The sequence below is a fragment of the Rhinolophus sinicus genome, linkage group LG07, assembly GCF_036562045.2.
Source record: "Rhinolophus sinicus isolate RSC01 linkage group LG07, ASM3656204v1, whole genome shotgun sequence".
In the NCBI taxonomy this organism is placed as follows: domain Eukaryota; kingdom Metazoa; phylum Chordata; class Mammalia; order Chiroptera; family Rhinolophidae; genus Rhinolophus; species Rhinolophus sinicus.
The window spans coordinates 42,672,511-42,697,405 of record NC_133757.1 but is presented as its reverse complement, the minus strand read 5'-3'; the positions used below and the strand labels follow the sequence as shown (position 1 = coordinate 42,697,405).

General features: G+C 33.7%; 1 protein-coding gene across 13 annotated transcripts in view; it reads left to right on the top strand.

The window, feature by feature from the left end:
- JMJD1C (jumonji domain containing 1C) overlaps positions 1-24,895 on the top strand; it is a 250,673-nt gene that overhangs the window by 203,517 nt on the left and 22,261 nt on the right. For 10 of the 13 annotated variants that reach the window (XM_074339497.1, XM_019731785.2, XM_074339494.1 and 7 more), the window contains 10 exons: positions 905-1,010; positions 3,686-3,810; positions 4,946-5,089; positions 5,185-5,371; positions 5,496-7,174; positions 10,649-10,821; positions 11,103-13,312; positions 18,165-18,366; positions 20,431-20,645; positions 21,778-21,930. In XM_074339497.1, coding sequence (XP_074195598.1) covers positions 1,004-1,010; positions 3,686-3,810; positions 4,946-5,089; positions 5,185-5,371; positions 5,496-7,174; positions 10,649-10,821; positions 11,103-13,312; positions 18,165-18,366; positions 20,431-20,645; positions 21,778-21,930 — 5,095 coding nt within the window. In that variant the 5' untranslated portion in view covers positions 905-1,003. Of the gene's footprint in view, positions 1-904; positions 1,011-3,685; positions 3,811-4,945; positions 5,094-5,184; positions 5,372-5,495; positions 7,175-10,648; positions 10,822-11,102; positions 13,313-18,164; positions 18,367-20,430; positions 20,646-21,777; positions 21,931-24,895 lie in introns of those variants that run through there. The other 3 variants (XM_019731782.2, XM_074339500.1, XM_074339501.1) reach the window with 3 other exon arrangements.

Here is a 24,895-nt window from a genome sequence, read left to right as displayed (position 1 = left end):
CATTTAGCTCCTTTCTATTCACTGGTTTCCATGATCTGCCAGTCCACTTTTAAAAGGGCCGCCAATTGACAGTGCTGCTTTGTTGTTCTTCCCAGCTCTACTCTAGGGCTCCTGCGCTGATCTCAAATTCAGGAGCAGCAGAGGTACTTAGAGAGAGAGAGAGAGAGAGAGAGAGAGAGAGAGAGAGAGAGAGAGAACAGAATGTCAAAGAGTCTAGCGGGGGACCAGCAGATTGTGGGAAACCATGTGACTGTGTGATTCACATCTCCAAGGAGAGAACCCGTTGTTTCTGTGTCTAGATCCACCCTGTTACGAGGATAATACCATCAATAATGTAATTTTAATTGCCTGGATTCTTTGACACTGGCTTGAAAATATAAAACTTTTAGCAGTGGAGTTACTGGTCAGATGAGTTTGAGTAGAACAGAACTAATGACATTTAAATCAAAGTAGTGGAATAATGACTTGTGTCATTTAAAACTAACGTTTAGGCATTTTGAGAAGAGGGTAACTCATCTATGTATACTTGTATTGTCACTAAAATGTTCAACCTGATTCTTTTCCTACCCACCTTACATGACCTGATGCCTTTTGGTTTGTATATTGCTTCTAACAGTGAAACCTTTTAAAATGGTAACTTGTATATGATCATACTTGAAGTTAGAAATAAGTAAATGTTAAATTTTGCCTTTAGGACATTTGTCAAGGATCAAATTTTATCCTGGATTAATTTCTTGTTCTCCGTTATGTAATTGCTAATGAACTATAACTTATGAATTTGTGTTTTTGCATACATTTAGATCAAGAAATTTTCTTCAGTCCTTAGAACATATAGGAGGGAAAATCATTAATCTTAATGTTACGACAGCATAACATGAACCTTCCTTTTAATCTGTAATTCTAGGACGACATAGACAGTCTAAACCCAGTTCTCAGGGACAATCCACAACTTCAGGAAGAAGTGAAAGTCTGGATAAAGGAACAAAAGGTTCAGGAGATTTTTATGCAAGGTAACTATTTTTCAGTTAAGCGTTATTATTGGTAATTTTTTGGAACTGGGCAGCTTCTCATGTTTGGTTTTTGTTGTACAATTATGTGCAATATAAATATAAAGCCCAGTCTAATATCTTGAGCTGTATACAGACCAGGGGAAATAATAGCAAAAATCATAATTTCAATAGAAAGTTGGTAACTTAATCAGTTTATTAACAAATTTGAGCGAACTGCCTGGCATGAAATTATAAGCACACAGATGTTTTGTTGATAGGAAAATTTCCATATTTACAGAATACTTTAGGTGTGTCCTTCCTGGAAAAGGAAGCATTGTTTGCAGTAGAGGGTTGCCTAAAGCCACAATTGGTTTCCTTTGAAGAATGCTGTTGGTATCTGATAAAAGTGGCCTGTTTCAGTTTGCCTTCTTCCAGTGATAACCACAATACTAGTATACTAGACTAACCCCCCCCCCCTTTTTTTAAGTTACAAGTTTGTCTACAACATCTGACTTTCAAAGCAGTGAGGTTTTATAATTCTTAATGATTGCTTTTTTGGTCAGTAAAATCATTATGTAAGTGTAATTAAGCTTTTTGTGAAATTGAATTGAAACTGGACTATATGGCGTGAATATGCTATTCTGTTAAATGTTTATAAAAAGGAATTTTGTTAAATTCCCATATTTATCTTATCCCTCAACTTCATGCCATTTAAGCATTAATAGAGATAATCCCAAAATTGTGACTCTTTTGCTTTCTATGGGTATTTATAGCAGCAAATCATACGCTTATTAAATTCTTAGGGTAAATATTTTTAAACATTTAATATGGAGAATTTGAAACATACACAGAAATAAAATATTTCAATGAACTTCCATGTGCCTATCTCTGAGCCCCCAAAACTATAAAACCTTGGTGAATCCTTTCACATCCATTCTCATTTACTTTTATCAAATTTCAGACATTGCCACATTCTATCCATTTTTAAAGCCACCATAATATTATTGTGCCAAAAAATTAATAGTTCCTTAATATTAAATACTAGATACTCAAATTTCCATTGTTCTCGCAAATGTCTTATATGACTTTTAATGGGATTGATTGATTGATTGATTGATTGATTGATTGATAAATAAGGGGATCTAAAAAATATCTACAAACTGATTGGTTGATATGTCCTGTCTTTTTTTTTCCCCCCTTCCTTTCCTTACAGTTTATTTATTGAAGAAACCAGGCTAATATTTTTTAATAACTTTTTGTTTTCTTACCATACTCATAGAGGTGAAAATATTAAGGCAGTATAGTTCCTGTCCATTTTATGCAGAATTAATGGGAAGCTAACACCAAATTGTGTTTGGTTTTGGGAGAACAAGACAGTTAACAAGATGGTGTACTAATGGGAATTGAAAATTGGTCATTATTTGGAGTTATTCTATAAACTTTTTCTAGATTACATTCAGAAAAAAATAATTTGGAGTCATTCTTTCATAGTGAGAAAAGATTAGGGTTTGTATAATTGATTATGGCTACGAATGTATTTAATTTATAGGTCATACGGAATACTTTCTACCGATGTGTTAGTTGACTTATATTTTAGGCTGATGTTGGCATAAATTTTTTAAAAACTGGCAAATATTAAACCATTAATCAATATGTTAGATGTCTTATAACTGTGGAAGAGACCGTTAACCTAAGAAATAGAGAAATAAATTCTGGCCTAGTTTTTTCTCTGAAAAACTTATTTAACGTATCAATTTCACTTTCTAAATTTTTGTGAAAGGGAAAAACAGTACCTAAGAGATGGAGAAGATTAAATAAGCACTTGTAAATTTTGAAAGCACTTGGTAAATTGTTACTGTATAAAACCATCATTAAGGTGCACTAGTCTCATTCACACACACACACAGACACAGTTCTTGTTAACCTTCCAAGTATTTGACATCATTTTAGCACCTCTGAACTGAAGAAATTTTTAGCTCCATTATACTCTTCTGTGGAGTGACTTGTTTTAATAGGTATATTTGAATATGTGTATATGGACATATATCTTTCATTATTTAATCCTTCCCTATTTTCTGAAGGCTATCTGTATGTAGATATACTTCTTAAAAATGAATTTAATCCAAAAGTAGTATACCATAGTTTTTCTATAAAGCATTTTAGTGCCATATTTATAAATTCACTTAACAATCTCTACATGTTTTAAGACTTTAGCCAGTTTTTCCTAGCTGTCACAGAGGAATCAGAATGTAGTAGTTGCTTATGGTAAAGTTTGGCAACTAGAAGACTCATGCATCAAGTTCCAAATTACCTTTTCATTTCAGCCATGTAGTCATGTACCCCAACCTTATTACTACGTAGCTTTGTAACCTTACTACTTTCTAGACCACCGTAATATTACATTTTGTATAGTTGTGTTATTAAGTCATGATCCCATAAATATTATTTCTGACATAATGTACTTTATGTCCATTGAGTTATGAAGTATTTGTGTCTAGTAGTGTGTTTAATGATAACTTCAGAATGATCTGGCTCTAATATATACTCACTTGTTTTCTAATAATACTTTTTTGAAAACTGGTACTTGAGTATATTACTCATCTATAACATAGTTTCTCCTAAAAGGTAGTTTTTAAATGAAAAGGTCTCCAAGGTGTCCCTATTTCATGTGTTTTGTTTTGTTTTGTTTTTTTAAGGTCCTTATTCCTTAAATGGATATAGAGTGAGAGTATATAGACAAGACTCTGCCACCCAGTGGTTTACTGGCATAATTACTCATCATGATCTCTTCACTCGCACCATGATCGTTATGAATGATCAGGTAAGCAGTCCAACTAATACTTTTGGAAAAATATATTTACAATTCAAATATTCTCTGAGCCCCCCAAAAATGGATCAACAGATTGGTACCAAATAATTTTCATCTCTGTGTTTTTTTAGCATGTAAACCTAATAAGTTTAAATATATTGATGTTGTGTAGAGGTCTTTGAGAGATAATGATGCTAAATTTATTTCAACACTGATAAATCACTCCCTGAAATAGAGATATCAAACTCTTTTAATTGATTACTTCTTTTCTAAAAATCCTTAGGTCAGCTAAAATTTTCTTCCTTAGAGTCAGCTTTTCTGTCTCTCCAGGAATAAAAATATTTCTCAAATATTTTCTTTTGACTAATGAAAACTTCAATGCACACTATAACTCTTTTTACATCAAATTTCAGAGTTGGTATGCTTCTCTAAGTTTATGGTTAGTGTGACGGATACAGATTTCATATGGAGTTTTAAATAACAGTCTCAAAGTCTTGATTTCAAATCTTTTAAACCTGCAGTTTATTTTCCTTGGGGGGGGTGGGGAAGGTGTTTACACCCTTTTACCTGTGTGGACTGTGGAGGAAATCTCAATAAATGAGAGCCCCTTGATAGGCAATATAAATGCTTTCATTAAAATTTTAGTCAGAATGCTAAGTACATTGTTTAATAGTATTTGATTTTTTTTCCTAAATAGGTAACATTTTCACCTCTCAGTGAAGCACAAAATTGTCTTTAGTTTTTAAAATAGGTCTTTCTTTAACCTGTCTTTAAAAATTGTTTTAGTATTATTCATTTACACAGTTTTTGTCCTTTTGTTCTTCCTAAGCTCTACCTTTTTAGTTGTAATTTATAGCTGTTTTTTGAAAACTATTTCCTATTTTTAAAATGCATCTTATGACTTGGTGTTATGCTCCTCAGTAATTCTTACCCTTGTTTTTCAAGCTCTATTTGCAATAGATTTCAGAAGGTTATAATTTTATCTTCAGTGATTAAACGTGATATATTGTAAATATGGTAGCATCTAATAAATTAAAGATACCAAACTGATTTCTAGACATTTCTATTCTGCAAAGAATATGTATCTAATATCACATTGGCTGGCTGATTGGATTTAATTTTTGTTCTTGTTTTGTATTGGGATTAGGTACTAGAACCACAGAATGTCGATCCTTCTATGGTTCAAATGACCTTTCTAGATGATGTTGTTCACTCTTTGTTAAAAGGTGAAAATATTGGCATTACATCACGGCGAAGGTCTCGTGCCAGTCAAAATAGCAACGCTGTTCACGTATGTATGTTGTTACTTCTAGATTATTATAAAAATTTTATCCTTAATTTGCTTAGGATCAGTTAATAAACAAATCATTAATTGGTTATTTTTAGGGTCATTATACACGTGCCCAAGCAAATAGTCCCAGACCAGCAATGAACTCCCAAGCTGCTGTACCAAAACAGAATACACACCAGCAACAAAGAAATAGCCGTCCAAATAAGAGGAAGGGCTCAGATAGCAGTATACCAGATGAAGAGAAAATGAAGGAGGAAAAGTATGATTATATAGTACGAGGAGGTAAGACCCACTTTTTTAACAGACTGAGAACAACAAAAAAAATTTTTTTAATTTAATTTTAAAATAAACATTTTAATATTGATGTGAAAAATAAAATTGTTTCTTTTTTTTTTTAATCTTACAGAAAATCCTAAAGGTAAAAACAAGCAGTTGATAAACAAAAGAAGGAAACCTGATGAGGATGAAAAGAAACTAAATATGAAAAGACTACGAACTGACAATGTTTCAGACTTTTCCGAGAGCAGTGACTCAGAAAATTCAAATAAGAGAATAATAAATAATTCCTCAGAGCAGAAGCCAGAAAGTGAGTTGAAAAATAAAAACACGTCAAAGATAAATGGAGAAGAAGGAAAATCCCAGAATAATGAGAAGACAGGAGAGGAGAAACTAATAGATAGCCAGCCTCCCTGGGATCAAATACAAGAAGATAAAAAACATGAAGCAGAGAAGCAGAAGTCTGTTGACTCGCACCTTCAAGAAAAAATGACTGTCCATTCATTAGAACAGGCCACACTTTCTGATCATCATCCTAATGATTTACTTAAGGAATGCAATATGGAAAAAACGCATACAGTGGAATTATTGTCGAAGGAGAAGTTTGTATCCAGACCACCCACACCAAAATGTGTTATTGATATTACTAATGACACTAATTCCGAAAAAGTGGCTCAGGAAAACTCAAGTACCTTTGGCCTTCAGACACTTCAGAAAATGGATCCTAACATTAGTGATTCAAAACATTCAGTTGCAAATGCAAAATATTTAGAAACAGCAAAACAAGATTCTGACCCCAGCTGGGTCAGTGATGTAGTTAAAGTAGATTTAACCCAATCAAATGTTAGGAATACTTCTTCAGGAAATGATCATCTGAATATGGAAAAAGAAAAAAATCAGTATGTCTCTTACACGTCTTCTCTAAGTGCAGTTTCTGTGACAGAAGATAAGCTGTGTAAACGAAGTCCCCCTCCAGAGACTATAAAGTCTAAACTTAATACTTCAGTAGATGCTCACAAGACAAAATCCAATCCCTCACCTGAAGTTGTTAAACCTAAAATCACCCATTCTCCTGACTCCGTAAAGTCTAAAGCCACTTACTTGAACAGTCAATCTGCTGGTGAAAGAAGACTGGCAAATAAGATAGAACATGAGTTATCAAGATGCAGTTTTCTTCCAGTTCCTACTCGGGGCAGTACATTGGAAACTACCAAGAGCCCTCTTATCATTGATAAAAACGAGCATTTCACAGTTTACAGAGATCCTGCACTTATTGGGTCAGAAACAGGAGCTAATCACATTTCACCTTTCTTAAACCAGCATCCTTTTCCTCTTCATTCTTCATCCCATAGAACCTGTATAAATCCAAGTACCCATCACCCAGCCTTAACTCCTGCACCCCACCTATTGGCTGGATCATCTAGTCAAACTCCATTGCCTACCATTAACACTCACGCCCTGACTAGTGGTCCACACCATTCTGTTCATCACCCTCATTTACTTCCTACTGTGTTACCTGGAGTGCCTGCTGCCTCCTTACTTGGTGGCCACCCACGACTAGAGACTGCTCATGCCAGCAGCTTGAGCCACTTAGCACTAGCACACCAGCAACAGCAACAATTGTTACAGCACCAGTCACCTCATCTTCTTGGACAAGCCCATCCTTCTGCTTCATATAATCAGCTTGGTCTTTATCCAATTATTTGGCAATATCCAAATGGAACACATGCATACTCAGGACTTGGTTTACCTTCTTCTAAGTGGGTTCACCCAGAAAATGCAGTTAATGCTGAATCTTCATTAAGGAGGGTAAGTTACACTGTAGTTTGCCATGTATATATTAATCACATGTACAAATACTTTTTCAATATCCATTAATATTTTAGATTTCATAAAATGTTAAATTTTTCAGTTATTTTTTCAAATTATACTGAAACTTTTAATACTTAGTAACTTTTTGAACCGTGGAAGCTGAAATCTCAGAAAAGCCTGTTTATTTTTTTATAAGCCAATTTAAGAAGTAAAATTTCTTAGATTGTTCTGATATATGTATTATGAAGAATGAGTATCTTCATAACTAATTATGGTAGGTATCTATCATTGTTTTGCTCAGTTAAATTCCTAGAAGTAAAGTTTCTGGATTAAAATTTATATAAAATTATAAGGCTTTTGCTATATTAAATTATTCTTAAAAGACAAATTATTATATTTCCCAGCTAGATATATTATGTTGATGGTAAATTACAAGCTATGATTCTCTAATGTCCTTGTTCTCTTAAGGATGCCAAGCTTAGAAGGTCCCAATATTTGGGAGTAAAATTGAGGCTTTAGATTCTCTCTACATGACAGAGTATTGCTGAAGGTGGTGGTATAGGTCTCTTATTCCTTCATGGGCAATGTGGCTTCTGTGGCCACATTTCATATTAAGGAATTGTTGAGGGCATTTCCAACGCCAATATAAAAAATGGGAGAATGGGTGTCCCTCTTAAACTTCAGGAGACAATTTAGTCCTTGGGGCAGCCCAGGATGCTCTTCAAGAATCTCCCAGTCTTTTTTAACTCGATCTCTCTATCTACCTACCTACTTACGCTATGGTGAAAAAACACTTAAGATTAAATTTACCATCCTAACTATTTTTAAGTGTACAGTACTGTTAAGTTATTCATATTCTGTGCAACAGATCTTTAGAACTTTTTCATCTTGCAAAATTGAAACTTTATACCCTCTAAATATTAATTCCCACCCCCCCCAAGTCCTTGGCAATTATGTTTCTGCTTTCTGTTTCTATGACTCTGACTGCTTTAAATACTTCGTTTGAGTGGAACCATGCAGTATTTGTCCTTTTGTGACTGTTTTCACATAGCATAATGTCCTCAAAGTTAATCTGTGTTGGAGCATATAACAGGATTTCCTTTTTTTTAAGCTCTGTTAATAATTCCATTGTATGTATATACCAGATTTTCTTTATACATTATTTATCCATTGACTTTTGGTTACTTGTACCTCTTGGAGATTGTGAATAACACTGCAGTGTACATAGGTATTTTTGACACCTTTGTCAAGTTGAGCAAGATCCGCAATAGATACATTGGGAATGGCAGTGTGGAAGACAATGTTAGTAACCTTATTTGCCTCAGGGATAATACTGCTGACATAGAGCCATGTTAGTGCCAGTAGATGCAAGGTTTGTGTTCCCAAAAGTTTGTCAGAGGAGCTGTTATATTGGGTAGCAATGATGACATATAGACGGTGGTTATGGGTCCTTCCTTGATTCTCAAATTGTGATTGTTGACCTTAGTGGTGAGGAGCATCAAGGTTAGTGGTGCAAGATAGAGTTATAACAATTTTGAAGGATATTTCTTATGGATTATTCCCATTACAACCATCAACTCCTTTTGGCTCCACTGTCATATGAGCTTTGGCCTTTAATGAAGTCACCATTGAACTCCACAATTTATTCTTCACCCACATTTGATGTTGATAGAATCTCAATTCTAGGAGAATTATGCTTGATCATAATTCTGATCAATTATGCATTGATCATAAGCTTCCCATTTCCATTCTTGATGGTGCCATTGAACTTATAGTAGGTGGAATCTTACTAGAATGTGTACATTATGTAGTTGAAGTCAATGAAGAGTCATTAATCATTTCAATATCCTTTGTCAGAACTGAAAGCAGCTCTGATGACCCAAGCGCTCAGTGCACCCACATTTTTACTCTAACCTTTCATTCTCACGTGTCATGAATGTAGCTACAGCTGATGGTGGACAAAGGCAGGCGAGAGGAACACACGGGAGCCAAGAGCTGGCAGATATTTTTGAGTCTTTTTCCATAACTTCCAAACCTTGGAAAACAGATCTAAGTAACTTAGGAATGGCTTGGGTAGGATCCTCTCTTAGTATGTCTACTGGAATTAGCCTCCATGTTTATAATAATGTTTTATTAACTGGGCATAAACTTGTTAAAAACAAGCATATCAGATTTTCATTTGTTATATAAAACACTTTGAGCAAAAGTGAAGATGTCTTAACCCTAGTATGAGTTAAAGTGAAGAAACAATTAGGAAATAATGTTATTTTATAGTCAAAAACTTTCATCGTTTCCGTAATTGCTTGCAAATTAAGGTTTCTGGATCTTGTAGAATTGAGGCCTTTCAAACATTTGAATCCTTGTGTGCATGTATATATATATTTTTCTCGTGAGGTTTATAATGTATTTTTAATTTATTTATTTAGAAGTCTTTGTTATTTTTAATTATTTCTTTTTTTCAGTTACAGTTGACATTCAATATTATTTTATATTAGTTTCACATGTACAACATAATGGTTTGACGTTTGTATAATTTATGTGATGATCCCCCTGATTAGTCTCGTACCCACCTGGCACTATATATAGTTGTTACAACATTATTGACTATATTTATAATGTATTTTTTAATCTAAGCCATTTGACAACAGCATATCTTTGGTGTGATATCATATTGCTTTTGCATTATCATTTTGAGATGTAAAATTTATTCCCTTTGTGAAAATCAAAGGATTCTATTTTCCCAATAACTTGACTCAACAGATGATGTTCTGGAAAAGTGTCAATGAGTCACAGTACAAAAACAATTTCTGAGCATATATTTAGATAGTTGAGACTCTCAATGTAGAGATCAGTGTCATATTCAGTATGAGAAAGGCAGCATATTGATATATACAAAAGAGATTTTAATAATTTTGCTGTACCTCCACACCTCAAGGTTTACTGGCCTACCAATATTTATAGCTTATAGTGAAATGGAGTACAGTTGGGTCATGAAAATGTAATTTTTTGCCAATTCTAAGTAAATGGTTACATTGAAAAAGTTTATTCTTTTGACAGCAAAAATTGGTAAATGAACTTGATTATAATTTCTGTTTCTGGGGAAATGTATTTTAGGAATAACAAGTTTTATTTTCTATTAACAACACAATGTCCTTTTGATGGTAGAATCTCAGGAAATCTTATAAGCTATATTCTCTAATCATTTACACATTAAAGGCAATGATTTCAAGATCTGCATTCTGTAAAATAAATAATTTCTGGGAATTATTAATTTAATGCTGATTAATTTTTGACATCATGTGGAAATATCCATATAATTATGTTGGTTACTTATTTTTCGGAATATTTCTCATAAGATGCATTTAGAGAAAGTCACATGCGTCATAAATATTCTTATTAAAGTCCTGCTGTGATATTGTGTTTAGCTTTTTCTAGCAACTGAAATCTGATTTGTTGTATGTTTTTTAATAGAATTCTCCCAGCCCTTGGTTACACCAACCCACCCCTGTGACCTCAGCGGATGGTATTGGATTACTTAGTCACATTCCTGTCAGACCTTCCAGTGCAGAGCCTCATCGACCTCTTAAAATTACAGCGCATTCCAGCCCACCATTGACAAAAAGTTTAGTAGATCACCATAAAGAGTAAGTTCCCCAATGCTTAAAACTTACAAATACCTTGTCTTTTATAGTTTTTATTAATTCACTTTTTAAGTAGGTGATTTTATGTTAATAAATGTCTTAAAACTAAGCTTTAAATAAGTAGTACTCTTTCTGTTTTGATAGACCTTCTGATTTATTTGATAATATTAGAGTACATGCAAAGTCATATTTTACTTTCATAACAGAGTGATACTGCATAGACGCTATCTTTGTATCATACAAGAAAAAGTGATTACAGAAACCTTTGTGTATTTTCTTTACAGAGAATTGGAAAGGAAAGCTTTTATTGAACCATTACGTTCTGTTTCATCCACATCAGCAAAAAATGATCTGGATCTAAGTAGGTCACAGACTGGAAAAGATGGTCACTTGCATAGGCATTTTGTGGATCCTGTGTTGAATCAATTACAGAGACCACCCCAGGAGACTGGGGAGAGATTAAACAAATACAAGGAGGAACACCGTCGAATTCTTCAAGAAAGTATTGACGTTGCTCCATTTACAACTAAAATCAAGGGGCTTGAGGGTGAAAGAGAGAATTATTCCAGAGTAGCATCGTCATCTTCTAGCCCTAAAAGCCATGTCCTCAAACATGACAAGGATGTAGAATGCTCGGTGTCAGATCTTTATAAAATGAAGCACTCAGTGCCTCAGAGTTTGCCCCAAAGTAACTACTTCACTACATTGTCTAATAGTGTGGTCAACGAACCACCAAGGTCATACCCATCCAAAGAAGTTTCAAATATTTACAGTGAAAAACAGAGTAATACCCTTGCAGCAGCAGCTAATCCTCAATCTCTGACTTCATTTATATCATCTCTTTCCAAACCTCCACCTTTGATTAAACACCAACCAGAAAGTGAAGGTTTAGTAGGCAAGATACCAGAACATCTCCCCCATCAAATTGCTTCTCACTCAGTAACAACCTTCAGAAATGACTGTAGGAGTCCTACCCATTTAACAGTGTCTTCTACAAATATGCTCCGGAGTATGCCTGCTTTACATAGAGCACCAGTATTTCACCCACCAATTCATCACAGCCTGGAAAGAAAGGAAAGCAGCTATAGTAGCCTTTCCCCTCCGACTTTAACTCCAGTGTTGCCTGTAAATGCTGGTGGGAAAGTTCAAGAATCACAAAAGCCTCCGACTCTAATTCCTGAGCCAAAAGACTCTCAGGCAAATTTTAAGAGTTCTTCTGAACAGAATGTGACGGAAATGTGGAAATCTAATAATAACCTCAGCAAAGAGAAAGCTGAATGGCATGTAGAGAAAAGCAGTGGAAAGTCACAGGCTGCTATGGCATCTGTCATTGTGCGTCCACCTTCTAGTACAAAACTTGATAGTGTGCCAGCAATGCCGATAGCTTCCAAAGATCGAGTTAGTGAAAGATCTTCAACTGGTGCAAATCAAACAGATTGCATCAAACCAGCAGAAGCTGGAGAGACTGGAAGAATCATTCTGCCAAGTGTGAATTCAGACAGTGCTCACATAAAATCTGAAAAAAACTTTCAGGCGGTCTCACAGGGCGGTGTTCCCAGTTCAGTTGTGTCTGCTGTAAATACATTGTGTAACACCAAAATGGATATATTCACGTCTGCTGCCACTACCACCAGTGTTTCCAGGTGGGGTGGCTCCGAAATAATTTACTCTTTATCAAATACCATTTTGGCCTCTAAATCCTTAGAATGTACCTCTTCAAAAAGTGTCAGTCATTCAGTGGCGCAAACACAAGAATGCAGGGTCAGCACCACAGCTCCAGTTACACCAGCCAGTAGTAAGACAGGAAGTGCTGTTCAGCCCAGCTCTGGGTTCTCAGGCACAAGTGATTTTATTCATTTAAAAAAGCACAAGGCAGCACTGGCTGCAGCTCAGTATAAAAGTAGTAATGTTAGTGAGATTGAGCCTAATGCTGTGAAAAATCAGACATCTTCCGCCGCCCTTCTCTTGGATAGCACTGTAGTCTGTAGTACAATAAACAAAGCAAACTCTGTAGGAAATGGGCAAGCATCCCAGACAAGTCAACCAAACTACCATACTAAACTGAAAAAAGCCTGGCTTACTAGACATTCAGAAGAAGATAAAAATACTAATAAAATGGAAAATTCAGGGAGTTCTGTTTCAGAAATTATTAAGCCATGTTCTGTCAATTTAATAGCCTCTACATCTAATGATATACAAAATAGTGTAGATAGTAAGATCATAGTTGATAAATATGTAAAAGATGATAATAAGGTCAATAGGAGAAAAGCCAAAAGAACTTACGAATCTGGCTCTGAAAGTGGAGACTCCGATGAAAGTGAAAGCAAGTCAGAGCAAAGGACTAAAAGGCAACCTAAGCCAACTTATAAAAAGAAGCAAAACGATTTGCAGAAGAGAAAAGGTGAAATAGAAGAAGATTTAAAACCCAATGGGGTTCTCAGCAGGAGTGCCAAAGAAAAAAGTAAATTGAAGTTGCAGAGCAGCAGTAATAGTGGTAAGTAAATTTATTTTTTTATCTCAGGTAAAATAGGCTGTATGTTCTTGGCAATTATGGCATGGTTCTCTAAAGATTAGTGAGCTGAAAGGCATCTTTTGACTTGATTTGTATGCCTTAGCTTAATGTATGTGCTCATTCACCTCATATCTGTATTTCACAAGTACCCTGTAAGAGGAAATGAGAGAAGATGTAGCTCCCTCCATTTTTAAGAGGCTTCTAGAAATATGTTTTATCTTGCACTCATATTGGCAGAAACCCAATGTGTAATTTAGTACCATGTTTCCCCGAAAATAAGGCCTTCCCGGACAATCAGCTCTAATGCATCTTTTGGAGCAAAAATTAATATAAGACCCAACCTTATTTTACTATAAGACCCGGTTTTATATAAGATTAGATATAATGTAATTATATTATAATATATTATTATTATGTTATAATATAATTATATTATTATAATACCGGTTCTTATATTAATTTTTGCTCCAAAAGACGCATTAGAGCTGATTGTCTGACTAGGTCTTATTTTTAGGGAAACACGGTAGTTACTTAAAATTTTGACCATTTCTAAGACCTGTAAGAAATGTAGTTAGAGCTGTCACGTCAAAAGTAGATTTCTCATGTTTACCTATAACAAGATCTAGTTGAAAAAGAAATCTATTCACATACACTTAAAGTCACATGTTTAGAAGAGAATTACTTCAAAGTTGTGTGGAGGTGGCCTGTATCCCACCCGTCTCTCATCTCATGACAAAATTGAAAGGTTATTGAAATTACCTTCTACTTAATAATGCTACTCATTCAAGCAATCCTTAATGGGTTAAAGTTAAATAAAAGCGGGGGTGGAGGTGATTGTGGTATGTGAGTCCATTTCTGTCCAAGAACATCCATAATAAGTTTCATAACTGATAATTACATTTCATTTGTGGCTATAGTGAGACCAAATAAGTGATATTTGCCAGTAGTATTCACTATAAAGTGTTTCTATATGTTTTTACTCTAGAAGTAGTTTTTCTCAGTTTGCTTATTTCTTTTTAGGTATGTTGCACAATGCAGAAAGCACTTAATAGTTTCACTATACTGTGTATCCATCCACATACAATATATGAAATATCTGTGACAATGTGGACATTCAAGAAATACTTTCACAAACATTTGGATGCTTGAAGGCTCTTATTTGGGCCTTTTCACTGAATGAGGTTTTCTACATGCCTGTGGAAATCAGAGGCAAAGTGAAGGAGAGAAAAACAGGAGGATGGAATCATAGAAAAGGACAGTCAGGAAGTGAAAGAACGAAGGAAGAAGCTCAACTAGAGAGAGAGGCTGAGAGACTGAAATGCAAATATAGTCAGAAGAAAGGAAAAGAGGGAGATTGACAACGAAGGATACCTGCCATTTATTTGAGTATCAGATTGCATACAGTGTTGCCTTTTCCTTCTCATGTCTTCTACTTACTTTCCCAATGAATTCTTAAGCTTAGTGTGGTCAATAATTGTTTCTCTTCCATCACATAACATTTCTTTGGTGCTGGGTATTCAAATACTTGAGTTAAACTTACAGGAAACAAAGATAGGAACCTTCCAATATTTAACACTTAGAAAACTCTTTATGAAGTCAAATGTATAAAATTAACTCTTAATGATAGTACATATTCTGTTTTCATTTTGAGATTAGGTGTGCATGTTCCCACTGTAAAGAGTCCTAAGACTGGAATCAGCACTTTTTTTTCAAGTTGTTACAGTCAAATCTCCCCTACTTAGTACCAGCATCAGAGAGGCTATGTTAAATCCCACTTATTCCCAAATTCAAAATAATATTAAGTGACTATTAAATACCATTTATTAATTATGGGCAGAGTTGATGTACTATTGTTCTCTAAATTGGGAGTATGTAAATATGATTTCAAAACCTGCGTAGATGATCTACCTCATGGATTAAATATGACCTTTATCCTTCTAATGTTCATTGGGGTTGTCATCAGCCCCAGTCATAGTCAATCAAAAAGAGTGAGTTAAGTCTGCACTTAGAAAATCTAATATGATTACATACACTATTATACAAGTATAATTATATACACAAATGCACGTATAATTGTGTTTCTTAGTACATTCTAAAGCCAAGTATAATACATTTTGCTTTATCTTCTGTTTTGGAATGTCTTCCTATCTGCTGCTTTTTGTTACTAATAATTAAAAGTTGGCTGCTTTTCCATGACTAATTTTCTAATATTATTTTTATTTTATGAACTGAAGTTGCCCATCAAATTTAAATATATCTGTAAGTCCCATGATACACAATACCAGTGGTTTAACTGTAATCAGTTGAATACTCTATCTCAAGAAATATTTTTCAAAGTGATGGCATATCAGAGATTAAAAGTTAATATGTATTTGTTATTGATTTTTTTTCCTTCCTAGTTTTCAGTTGCTAGAACAGCTATTTGAGGATTTGGTAGTAAATTGACAACAAAGGGTTGAAAAGTTTTTACAGTATAGAGGGAGTAAAAATATCCATTGAGTTAAGTATTTTTTGTTGACTAAGTGTCTTAATCTCAAAGTTTTAGGTTTTAGATGTTGCCAATAAATTAGATATATCAAATTGAAAGATGAGGTTTTATTTATTATACAAACATAGTAAAATTTATAAAAGAAATTTCCTTACAGTCTTCTGTGGCCTGGCCAAAGCAAAAATTATAATGTCAAAAACTTCATATTACCTGGGTCTTCATGTCTTTGTAATTCATTTATTCATTTTTAAAACAACAAAAAAGCTCTTGTGTATATATTTTGTGTCACAGAATTGAGATTTGCTTTGAAATGTCTGATATTACAATACTATTGAAATTGTTCGCAATGGTATGGTTATCCATACTCTCTGAGCTGTTCCATTATTTGGAATGTAAAAGCATATTAATAGCTGTCTCCTAGTCAAAATAGAAATAGATTGTATTTCGTTTATTCTAGTGTAGTGAATTTTTTTAAAATGTAAATAAGTGATGGGAAGCGAGTGTGCCAAATAAAAAGTTATCAGCAGTGTACCATCTTTGTTGTTCATTCTTAACTTCTAGAAGCTCTGAACTTTTTATACAGTCCATAAGAAAAATCTGTCTTATACACAGTAAAGGAAATAAACCTTTTACACAAGCCTTCTGGAAACATTTTTATTCCATGATTGGTGTGTGTATATGCATATGTGTTTCTGTAATGGATTAAGCCAAATGGTTCCTTTCCCTAAGTCAGAGACAGAGAGGGGAGAACTTGTAGAGAACCAGGCAGCAGTTCTAGAAGTGCTTAATAACTGGAGCTGATTTTAAATGGGCCATACTGGAGTTTAAACACAATCCTTCCTATCTTAAGATGTGTGATCTTACTGTAATTGTACTGTATACACTGTGGACAGGTGATGGTGGGAGCTCAATACGAGTTTTGCTGCAAGTTTCTGCAAGAAGTATGTAGTCTCAGAATAGTTGTTCTGCCTCTGATCCACAAAATGGGCATGATTAGAAAACACAAGGGTAGGAAATGCAATGATTTCTTTCAGCATGACAGAAATAGCAAATTATGTAAATCTCATGTCTGATGTATAGGTACACTAATATGGGCAGTATAAACACTTATAAAAGTGAACAATTATAATAAACATAGGATAAACAAAATAAATACAGGTTTATTTTAAATTAATATATTTGTAAAAATTTAATAGGAAACTTAATTTACGTATGTTTTGTAGTCTTCCTGCTCTATAGAGGACTGATTATTTGAGCCAGTGTTATTTCAGCAGTTAAGTTCAGGTTAATAAAAGTGATGGAGCTACGATGCAGACTATAGTATAATTAACATAAATATATAATTTTTCCTGCAATATATAGAGGGTGCCAAAAAATGTATACACATTTTAAGAAAGGAAAAAACTGTATTAATCATAGTACTCAATATATACCAATCACAAAAGATGAATACAAGTCACGTTTGACTTGTGCAATTACAAGAGGTGCTCAAAGTGGTTACCGTCATCATCCATACACTTCTGATTATGGCAAACTACTGCTTGAGCATAGACAACATCTCTTAAAATGTGTGTACGTTTTTTTGGCTCCCCCGGGATATAATTTTTCTTGCATTTTTTTTGGTTTTCTTTAAACTTCTTCTGTGATGCCCTTTTTCTCTCTTATCAAAAAAGACAGCCAAGTTAATGTTGGCTTTTTTCCTTCCTTCAAATCCTTTTATTTTTCTAAAAAAATAGTGCTTCCATCAATACTGATATCAAATGGAGGGCATTATAATAAGAGCGACATATTAAGAGAAATAGCTTCCCTTCTCCCAAATATCGGTATTATAAAATCACCACTAGTCTTAAAGAGCCACACTTAGCTTGGAGAAGTATTTTAAAACATAAGTATGTTGAAACCAGTCTGTTTGTAAAAAGAATTAACTTTTGGTCTTTAGGCTCTTCCTGTGGATCTCGAAAGAGCTTCCTCCTACATTTGCCAAATTTTTGTGTAGAATGGCTATATTTTTAGCTATAGATTTACTGTTAAAATGAATGATTCTTGTGTTTGCTATTACACAAATACAAATAGATGTAAAGATTTCGGTCAGCTAGAAGGCTTAATCATATCTGCATTTCCAGTATGCTGACATAGAGTTCATTTGGTTAGTGGAATAATAGGTAAAAGTGCTGCTTTGGATTTTTTACTTATTAATGAATGAGTAACTAGAAATATATAATCTCTTTGCTTCTTTTCAAAACAATATACTGTCACAATTGTATGATTGACTTGAATTTTATGTCAAGGAGTGTACTTTTCTAAAAAGAATATAATCTTGCTAATACTTTCCTACTGGTTTTACAGCTGGCATCCCTCGTTCAGTATTAAAAGATTGGCGTAAAGTCAAGAAGCTGAAGCAAACTGGGGAATCCTTTTTACAGGATGACTCCTGCTGTGAGATAGGGCCTAATTTGCAAAAGTGTCGAGAATGTAGACTTATTCGGAGTAAAAAAGGAGAAGACGCAACCCATTCACCAGTATTTTGTAGATTTTACTACTTTAGACGGTAAGTGAAAATACATAATTGGGGAAAGTATGTTTACTAGATACCAGAAATTATACTATCATTCTGAGGGTCCCTTCTGGAGACACTTAAGAGTCTTTGAGCCTCCTTGTTTCTGAAACATAAAAGAATATTAAACTTTTTTATTGCTGAATTTAATAATAGCTAACTGTTGGACTAAATTCATATTTACATTGCTGCATGTATTCATATAGCCTTTCTCTTCTGAGATTTATTCTTAATGAGAAAATATTAGTATTTTTTCCTAGTAGTTTGATGTAAAGATTTTTTTAAACATTTACATACTTTGGCCAAAACAGTGTTGCATTTATACCTGTACATTAGCTAATAATCACAGTCTATAAATCTAGGTATTTTAGGCATTAAAATAAAGTCAGTGCATTACATTGGAATACCCCCAAACTTTTGTCTTGTTAGACATAGTTAGCTATGAAAATATGAGTTCTAAAATGACAGGAAGGATTTGTTAGTACCATGTCACATTTCATAGGTTTTATAGTAAATATAAAAACAACATATAGTTGTTATTAATCTGTATACTACTATAATAATATTACTAAATACTTTAAATACTAAAAACTTATAGATAGACTTATAAGAGTGCAACTAAAGAATAACTGGGTAATCCAACCAGTAGAGACTAATGTCTCAGATTCTAGAATGAGTCATTCTTGGGTTTCAGTCCAGTCCAGCTCGTCCCTTAGTTCCTGTATGACTTGATTAGCTGTGGTTGAACTACAGCTAAGCCTAACTCATCTTCATAATGTGAATGGTAGTGGTACCTACCCACCTCAGAGACATTTCATGAAGATTAAATAAGATAAAGTACACAAAGTTCTTACTATAGTACCAAGCACGTATAAAATGCTCTATTAATGTTAGTTGCAGTTATTTTCCTAATCATTATCACCTTCTTCCTAAGAATAAGAAGTTAGACACTTTGCTCTGGCAAATATATTATGCTGGTGGCCCAGTAGAGATCCCAAAATATGTATATATTGGAAGTCAACAAGTTCTGTTTTATTTCTTCATGATCTTTCCAGCTAATAATCCCCAACTTCAAAAAATAGTTACACAAGGTAGTAGTATACATGGAAGTGCAGAAAAAATGAAAAAGCAATCAACAGGAAAGTAGGTTTGAAGAGATAAGAAAATCTTAGAAAAGTGAAGGAAAGAACTGCTCAAGTATGGATAATAACATAAAGCTGAAATAAGATGATGGGTTATAACAAAGGGAGAAGTTTGGTTTTAAAATAAAGGAAAAGGGTAAGGTAAAAGTATGGGGAAAAGAGGAGAAAGGAAATGGTGGCGGCATCTATTTGAAAAATATGGAATGACTTATAATAAACTTTCATATCCTCAGTTTGAGAATAGAACAATTACAAAGCTGATTGAGGAATAAACACCAGCTAGTAAGAGAATGGCAATTTTGCCTTCCATTTACCCTAAATCTCTCTGAATTGAGTAGCTACATTAATTGGATGTCAGAAGCTAAAAGGAAAGAAGCAATTGGGTTCCTAATATACTTATCCTTGTTCCTCTAAATCACATTAATAAAGTGTCATTTTGATTAATTAAAAATATGTGTGTGTACTTGGCATTTTTTTAATCCAGTGAAAAAAAAAGTCAAGGTGATTTAAGGCATTTTCAACTGTAGAGTTTCCTGATTTAGATTACGTATAACATAACAGCATGCCCTAGGCAGCATTTGGCTAACGTTTTAAATTTGTTCACATCAAACACTTGGACGTAGTTTTCATTTGTTTGGAGTTAAGTAATTAAGTGATACAGGAATTCTTATTTCTTGAAATAACCTAAAATTGGTGCTGTTCATCATTGCCTTTTGTGTAACACTCTGGGAGTCATCTTAAGTTGTTTGAATTTAATTAAGTGTATGTGTATATGGACTACCCCGTTTTCTTGTGTTTTAATTGTAAATATAATTCTGTATATTTAACATAAAAATATAAATATATAAATTTACAACTACAAAATAACTGGGGCTGGTTATTTGGTATCTAATGCTTTTATGTTTTAATGTTTCAGACTATCATTTAGTAAAAATGGAGTGGTTAGAATAGATGGTTTCTCTTCTCCTGACCAATATGATGATGAAGCTATGAGTTTATGGACACATGAAAATTATGAAGATGATGAACTAGATTTAGAAACTTCAAAATACATCTTGGACATAATAGGTGATAAGTTTTGTCAATTAGTAACATCTGAGAAAACAGCTTTGTCCTGGGTGAAAAAGGATGGTAAGGAAGTTAAATACTTAAAACATGTAGTTGTATAAATTTCATTTTAAGAATTTCTCTTTGAAGTATGTTTAATCTGTGGGAGAAGTCCCTGTTCTTACCTAGTCTTGCTTCCTTTTAATTTTGATGACACTTATTATGTGGAGATACCCGGGTATGCATTTAAGGTAATGGATATTTTCCAGTTGAGGTTGAATTGAATGGATTAACCGTTCATAAAATCACAATAGCATTTTGCTGTTTCTGCCATTATGACATAGTTTAACATGTTAAAAACACTTTGGATGTGAAATTGGGAAATACCAACATTTGCCATATAAAGACATATTCCATCCCAATTACTTAAATTTTTAATCTGGTGTGGTTTATCAAAGTCTTAGATTTAGATGTTATATTTGAATCTCAACTTTTTCTACTCCTACTGTGTTTCCCACAAACTAAGACCTAGCCAGACAATCAGCTCTAACACGTCTTTAGGAGCAAAAAGTAATATGAGACCCGGTGTTATATAATAAAATGTATTGCATTGTATTGTATTATATAAGACCGGGTCTTATGTTTTAGTAAAATAAGACCAGGTCGTATATTAATTTTTGCTCCAAAAGACGCATTAGAGCTGATTGTCCGGATAGGTCTTATTTTCGGGGAAACACGGTAGCTTAACTGTCTATGAAATGGGAATAACTACTCATAGATTTGTTTAGAACATAGTCATATTAATTATGTTTACTTATGTATAGCACCTATCATGACTAAGTGCTGTAAATGGTAGCTTCTTTTCCTTTCCTTCCCTTAAATCAGTGGTTTGTACCCCACGGGACATTTAGCAATGACTAGAGACATTTTTGGTTATATAAACTGAAAGGTGTCAGGGTAGATAGAGTACTAACATCTAATGGGTAGAGGCCACAGATACAACTAAACATCTTACGGTGCATAGGGTACTACCCCACAACAGAATTTTTTAATTCAAAATGTCAAAAATGTCAAGATTGAGAAACTTTCAATTAGATGTAAGTATATTTTCTGAAGGGAATTAGTAATTACTTCAAGATCTGCTGTTGATCTTTAGTTAATATAGCCTTCAAAGTTCCTGGTTTGCCTTCTACATTTTTATTTTTATGTGTTTCAGCTAAAATTGCCTGGAAAAGAGCAGTGAGAGGAGTTCGGGAGATGTGTGACGCATGTGAAGCAACATTGTTTAACATTCATTGGGTCTGCCAAAAATGTGGATTTGTGGTCTGCTTAGATTGTTATAAGGCAAAGGAAAGGAAGAGTTCTAGAGGTTGGTTTATAACTTCATATAAATTTAAGTTTTTTATAATTTTCATTTCTCTAGGATCACTCATCTGGAAAATTAGATGCGTGGGTATTTTTTTTCTACCTTCCTTAATTACAAATATATAGCATTAAGGAAATTTTGTGACACTTGTTTTTAAAAAGGAGTAGCTACAGTTTATGAATGGCCAGATATTCTAGAATAAAACTGCATTTACAGTAGTAACTCGGTTTTCGAACGTAATCCGTTCCGGAAGATCGTTAGCGTTCTGAAACGTTTGAAAACTGAGGCACCGTTTCCCCATTTGAAAACCGAGGCACAGTTTCCCTATAGAAAGTAATGCAAAATGGATTAATCTGTTCCAGACCTTTAAAATCAACCCCTAAAACTGCAAATTTAGCGTGAATTTTACTATCTACTGATACCATAGACCCATAAAATTTACGATGTTCGTAAACCAAAATGTTCTTCAACAGAGACGTTTGAAAACCGACGTACTACTGTATATCTTTTTAGCCTGATTAGTAGATTCACCCTCACCCTCTCATTTCAAGCAGTTCCTTACTGTAGCCCAAATTTATATTAGGCTTTACCGTTTTTAAATGCTAATGTGTAGGTGCCTGAAGTCCCTTCTAAAACCTGTTAATAACACAGCTACCTAATACTGGTAATATTAAAAATATTAAGTTATTTGGGGTAAAACCTTAATAAAATGAGAGGATTCAAATTGTGCAAGTATTAGAAGTAAAATCATGTTTAGTGGTAAACTGCTCAATGTTTAAAAAAATAAATGTCATTTTCATTCCATTCAGCTTTTTCCGTAGTGGTATATCAGATAGATGAACCATGGTTTAGCCATCAGTATCTTTTCCACTGATAGGATTACTAAACCTCATCCTTTCTGATCCTTTTTTTATATACCCAGCACTTGCCAAAGACACCTGAGCAAGTAGGCAAGTATGTGCAAACATTTGCTAATTGTTACTGTGATGTGCAGAAGATATTAAATACGAATAAAATGGGAAACCATAATAAAGAATGCATGTTATGAAATTAAGTATCTTCAAAACCATGAAAATATATTTGGATATTTTCAGTTGATGGAAGTAGCTGCATTGCTATAAAACTTCAGGACATGTATTTTATATTTTTCTGGTACCATATTTTGTTTTCCCTTTGCCAAATTAAAAAGAAATTAATTTGTGGTTTGCTATATTGTATATATATATATATATATATATATATATATATATATATATATATGAACATGAATCCTGTTTTGAAAAAAATAGGGTATGTATAATAAACCTAAATGGTTGTATTGCTGTTGATTTTCATAATGTTATTAATTTTGAAAGTATACTCTTGTCATTCACCATATCAAATTTTTTAGTATAATCTATGTCTTGAGTTATAGTCTATTATCAATATATCTCCTTATTTCACTGTTAAATATTGTAATTAACTTACATTGACTGCCTTATAGCTTTATATACTGGTAATTAACATAAGTGTCTAAAATGGAAGCAGTTAGAAAACATTTACAAATTATAGTGGTACCTTGGTTTTCGAACGTCTCAGTTCGAAACATTGATGAACATTTCAGTTTATGAACGCCGTAAATTGTATGGATCTATAGTATCATTAGATAGTAAAATTCATGCTAAATTTGCAGTTTTAGGGGTTGATTTTAAAGGTCTGGAACGGATTAATCCATTTTGCATTACTTTCTTTGGGGAAACCGTGCCTCAATTTTCGAATGTTTCAGAACTCGAACAGTCTTCCAGAACGGATTATGTCCGAAAACCAAGGTACCGCTGTAGTATGTAGGCTTTGGAGGGGAAAGTCAGAAAGCTTTTTAAAAACCAGTTTTAGACTGGATTTGAATTTTATTTAGTATGAGACTTTTTTGTGAAATAATGGTTTTAGATTTTTTTATGCTGAATTTAATGAGCTTTGTAATACTTATTGAAGCTCTTAAAGCCACATCATTAGTAGCTATCTATGTCATTAAATTTATAGAGGAGATCTTAAGATCAAAGTATTAAATAGTTTTCCTGTATGTATATGCCTTATGCTGTTTCTTATTATGTTAACAACTCCAGGTATGGAGCCTTCTTTGAAGTCAAAAGTAGCAATTAAATATCTACTGTTAAACAACTTTTGAGGCCAAAATCTTTTCTGAAAGAAAGGGTTTATTGAGCCAAATGCTAGCTGGGAAGACCAGGACCTGGGGCATGCAATCCAACCTACAAACATGTCCGAAGTCCTGGAGTTGAAGGGCTCTTTCCATACATTATGTTTAGAGGGAGAAAGATTTAAGTTGTTTTGAAAGAATTTACATTTGGTTACAGATAGATAAGGGGGAGGGGTGGGAAAAGGTGAAGCGGGAGACAGTTCTAGGGGAGGTACACAGTCTGTAAGGAAGAAATATTTACTACTTTTGATTGGTTATGGGGAACATTCCTGAAAATTCCTGCATAATAATGCAGTGGTGGATGGTGATCAGTACAGAAATAGATTTAAAGTTCCAACATAGATTCAGGAATATGAGCAGTCTACTTTTAGTTGGCCCACAGCTATTAATGGGTTAACTCTTGTCTCTTTTCTCACTCTTTGGTGCTTTGTAATTTAGGACATCTCAGAATTTTTCTTCTTTCACTATAAAGTAGCAACTTTTTCACATATATCTCATGACAATTCTACATGTCTTTGAAGCTTAAAAGAAAATGAGTTAGCAATAGTGTCAAACTTTGTATTGGTTTGTTTAGGCAAAAGCCATGTTTGGCACAGAAAATAGCTAAGAGTTCGAGGATTAGCTACAGAGAAGCTAGAATCAGAGAAGATAGAAGTGACTAATACATTAATAATAAAGAATGGTCATTTTAGAAAAGGCTAACGTCAATTTATATCCTGTTTTCACAAAATTCTTAGAATGGTGGGTCTTTTTTTTTTTAAGAACCATATATTT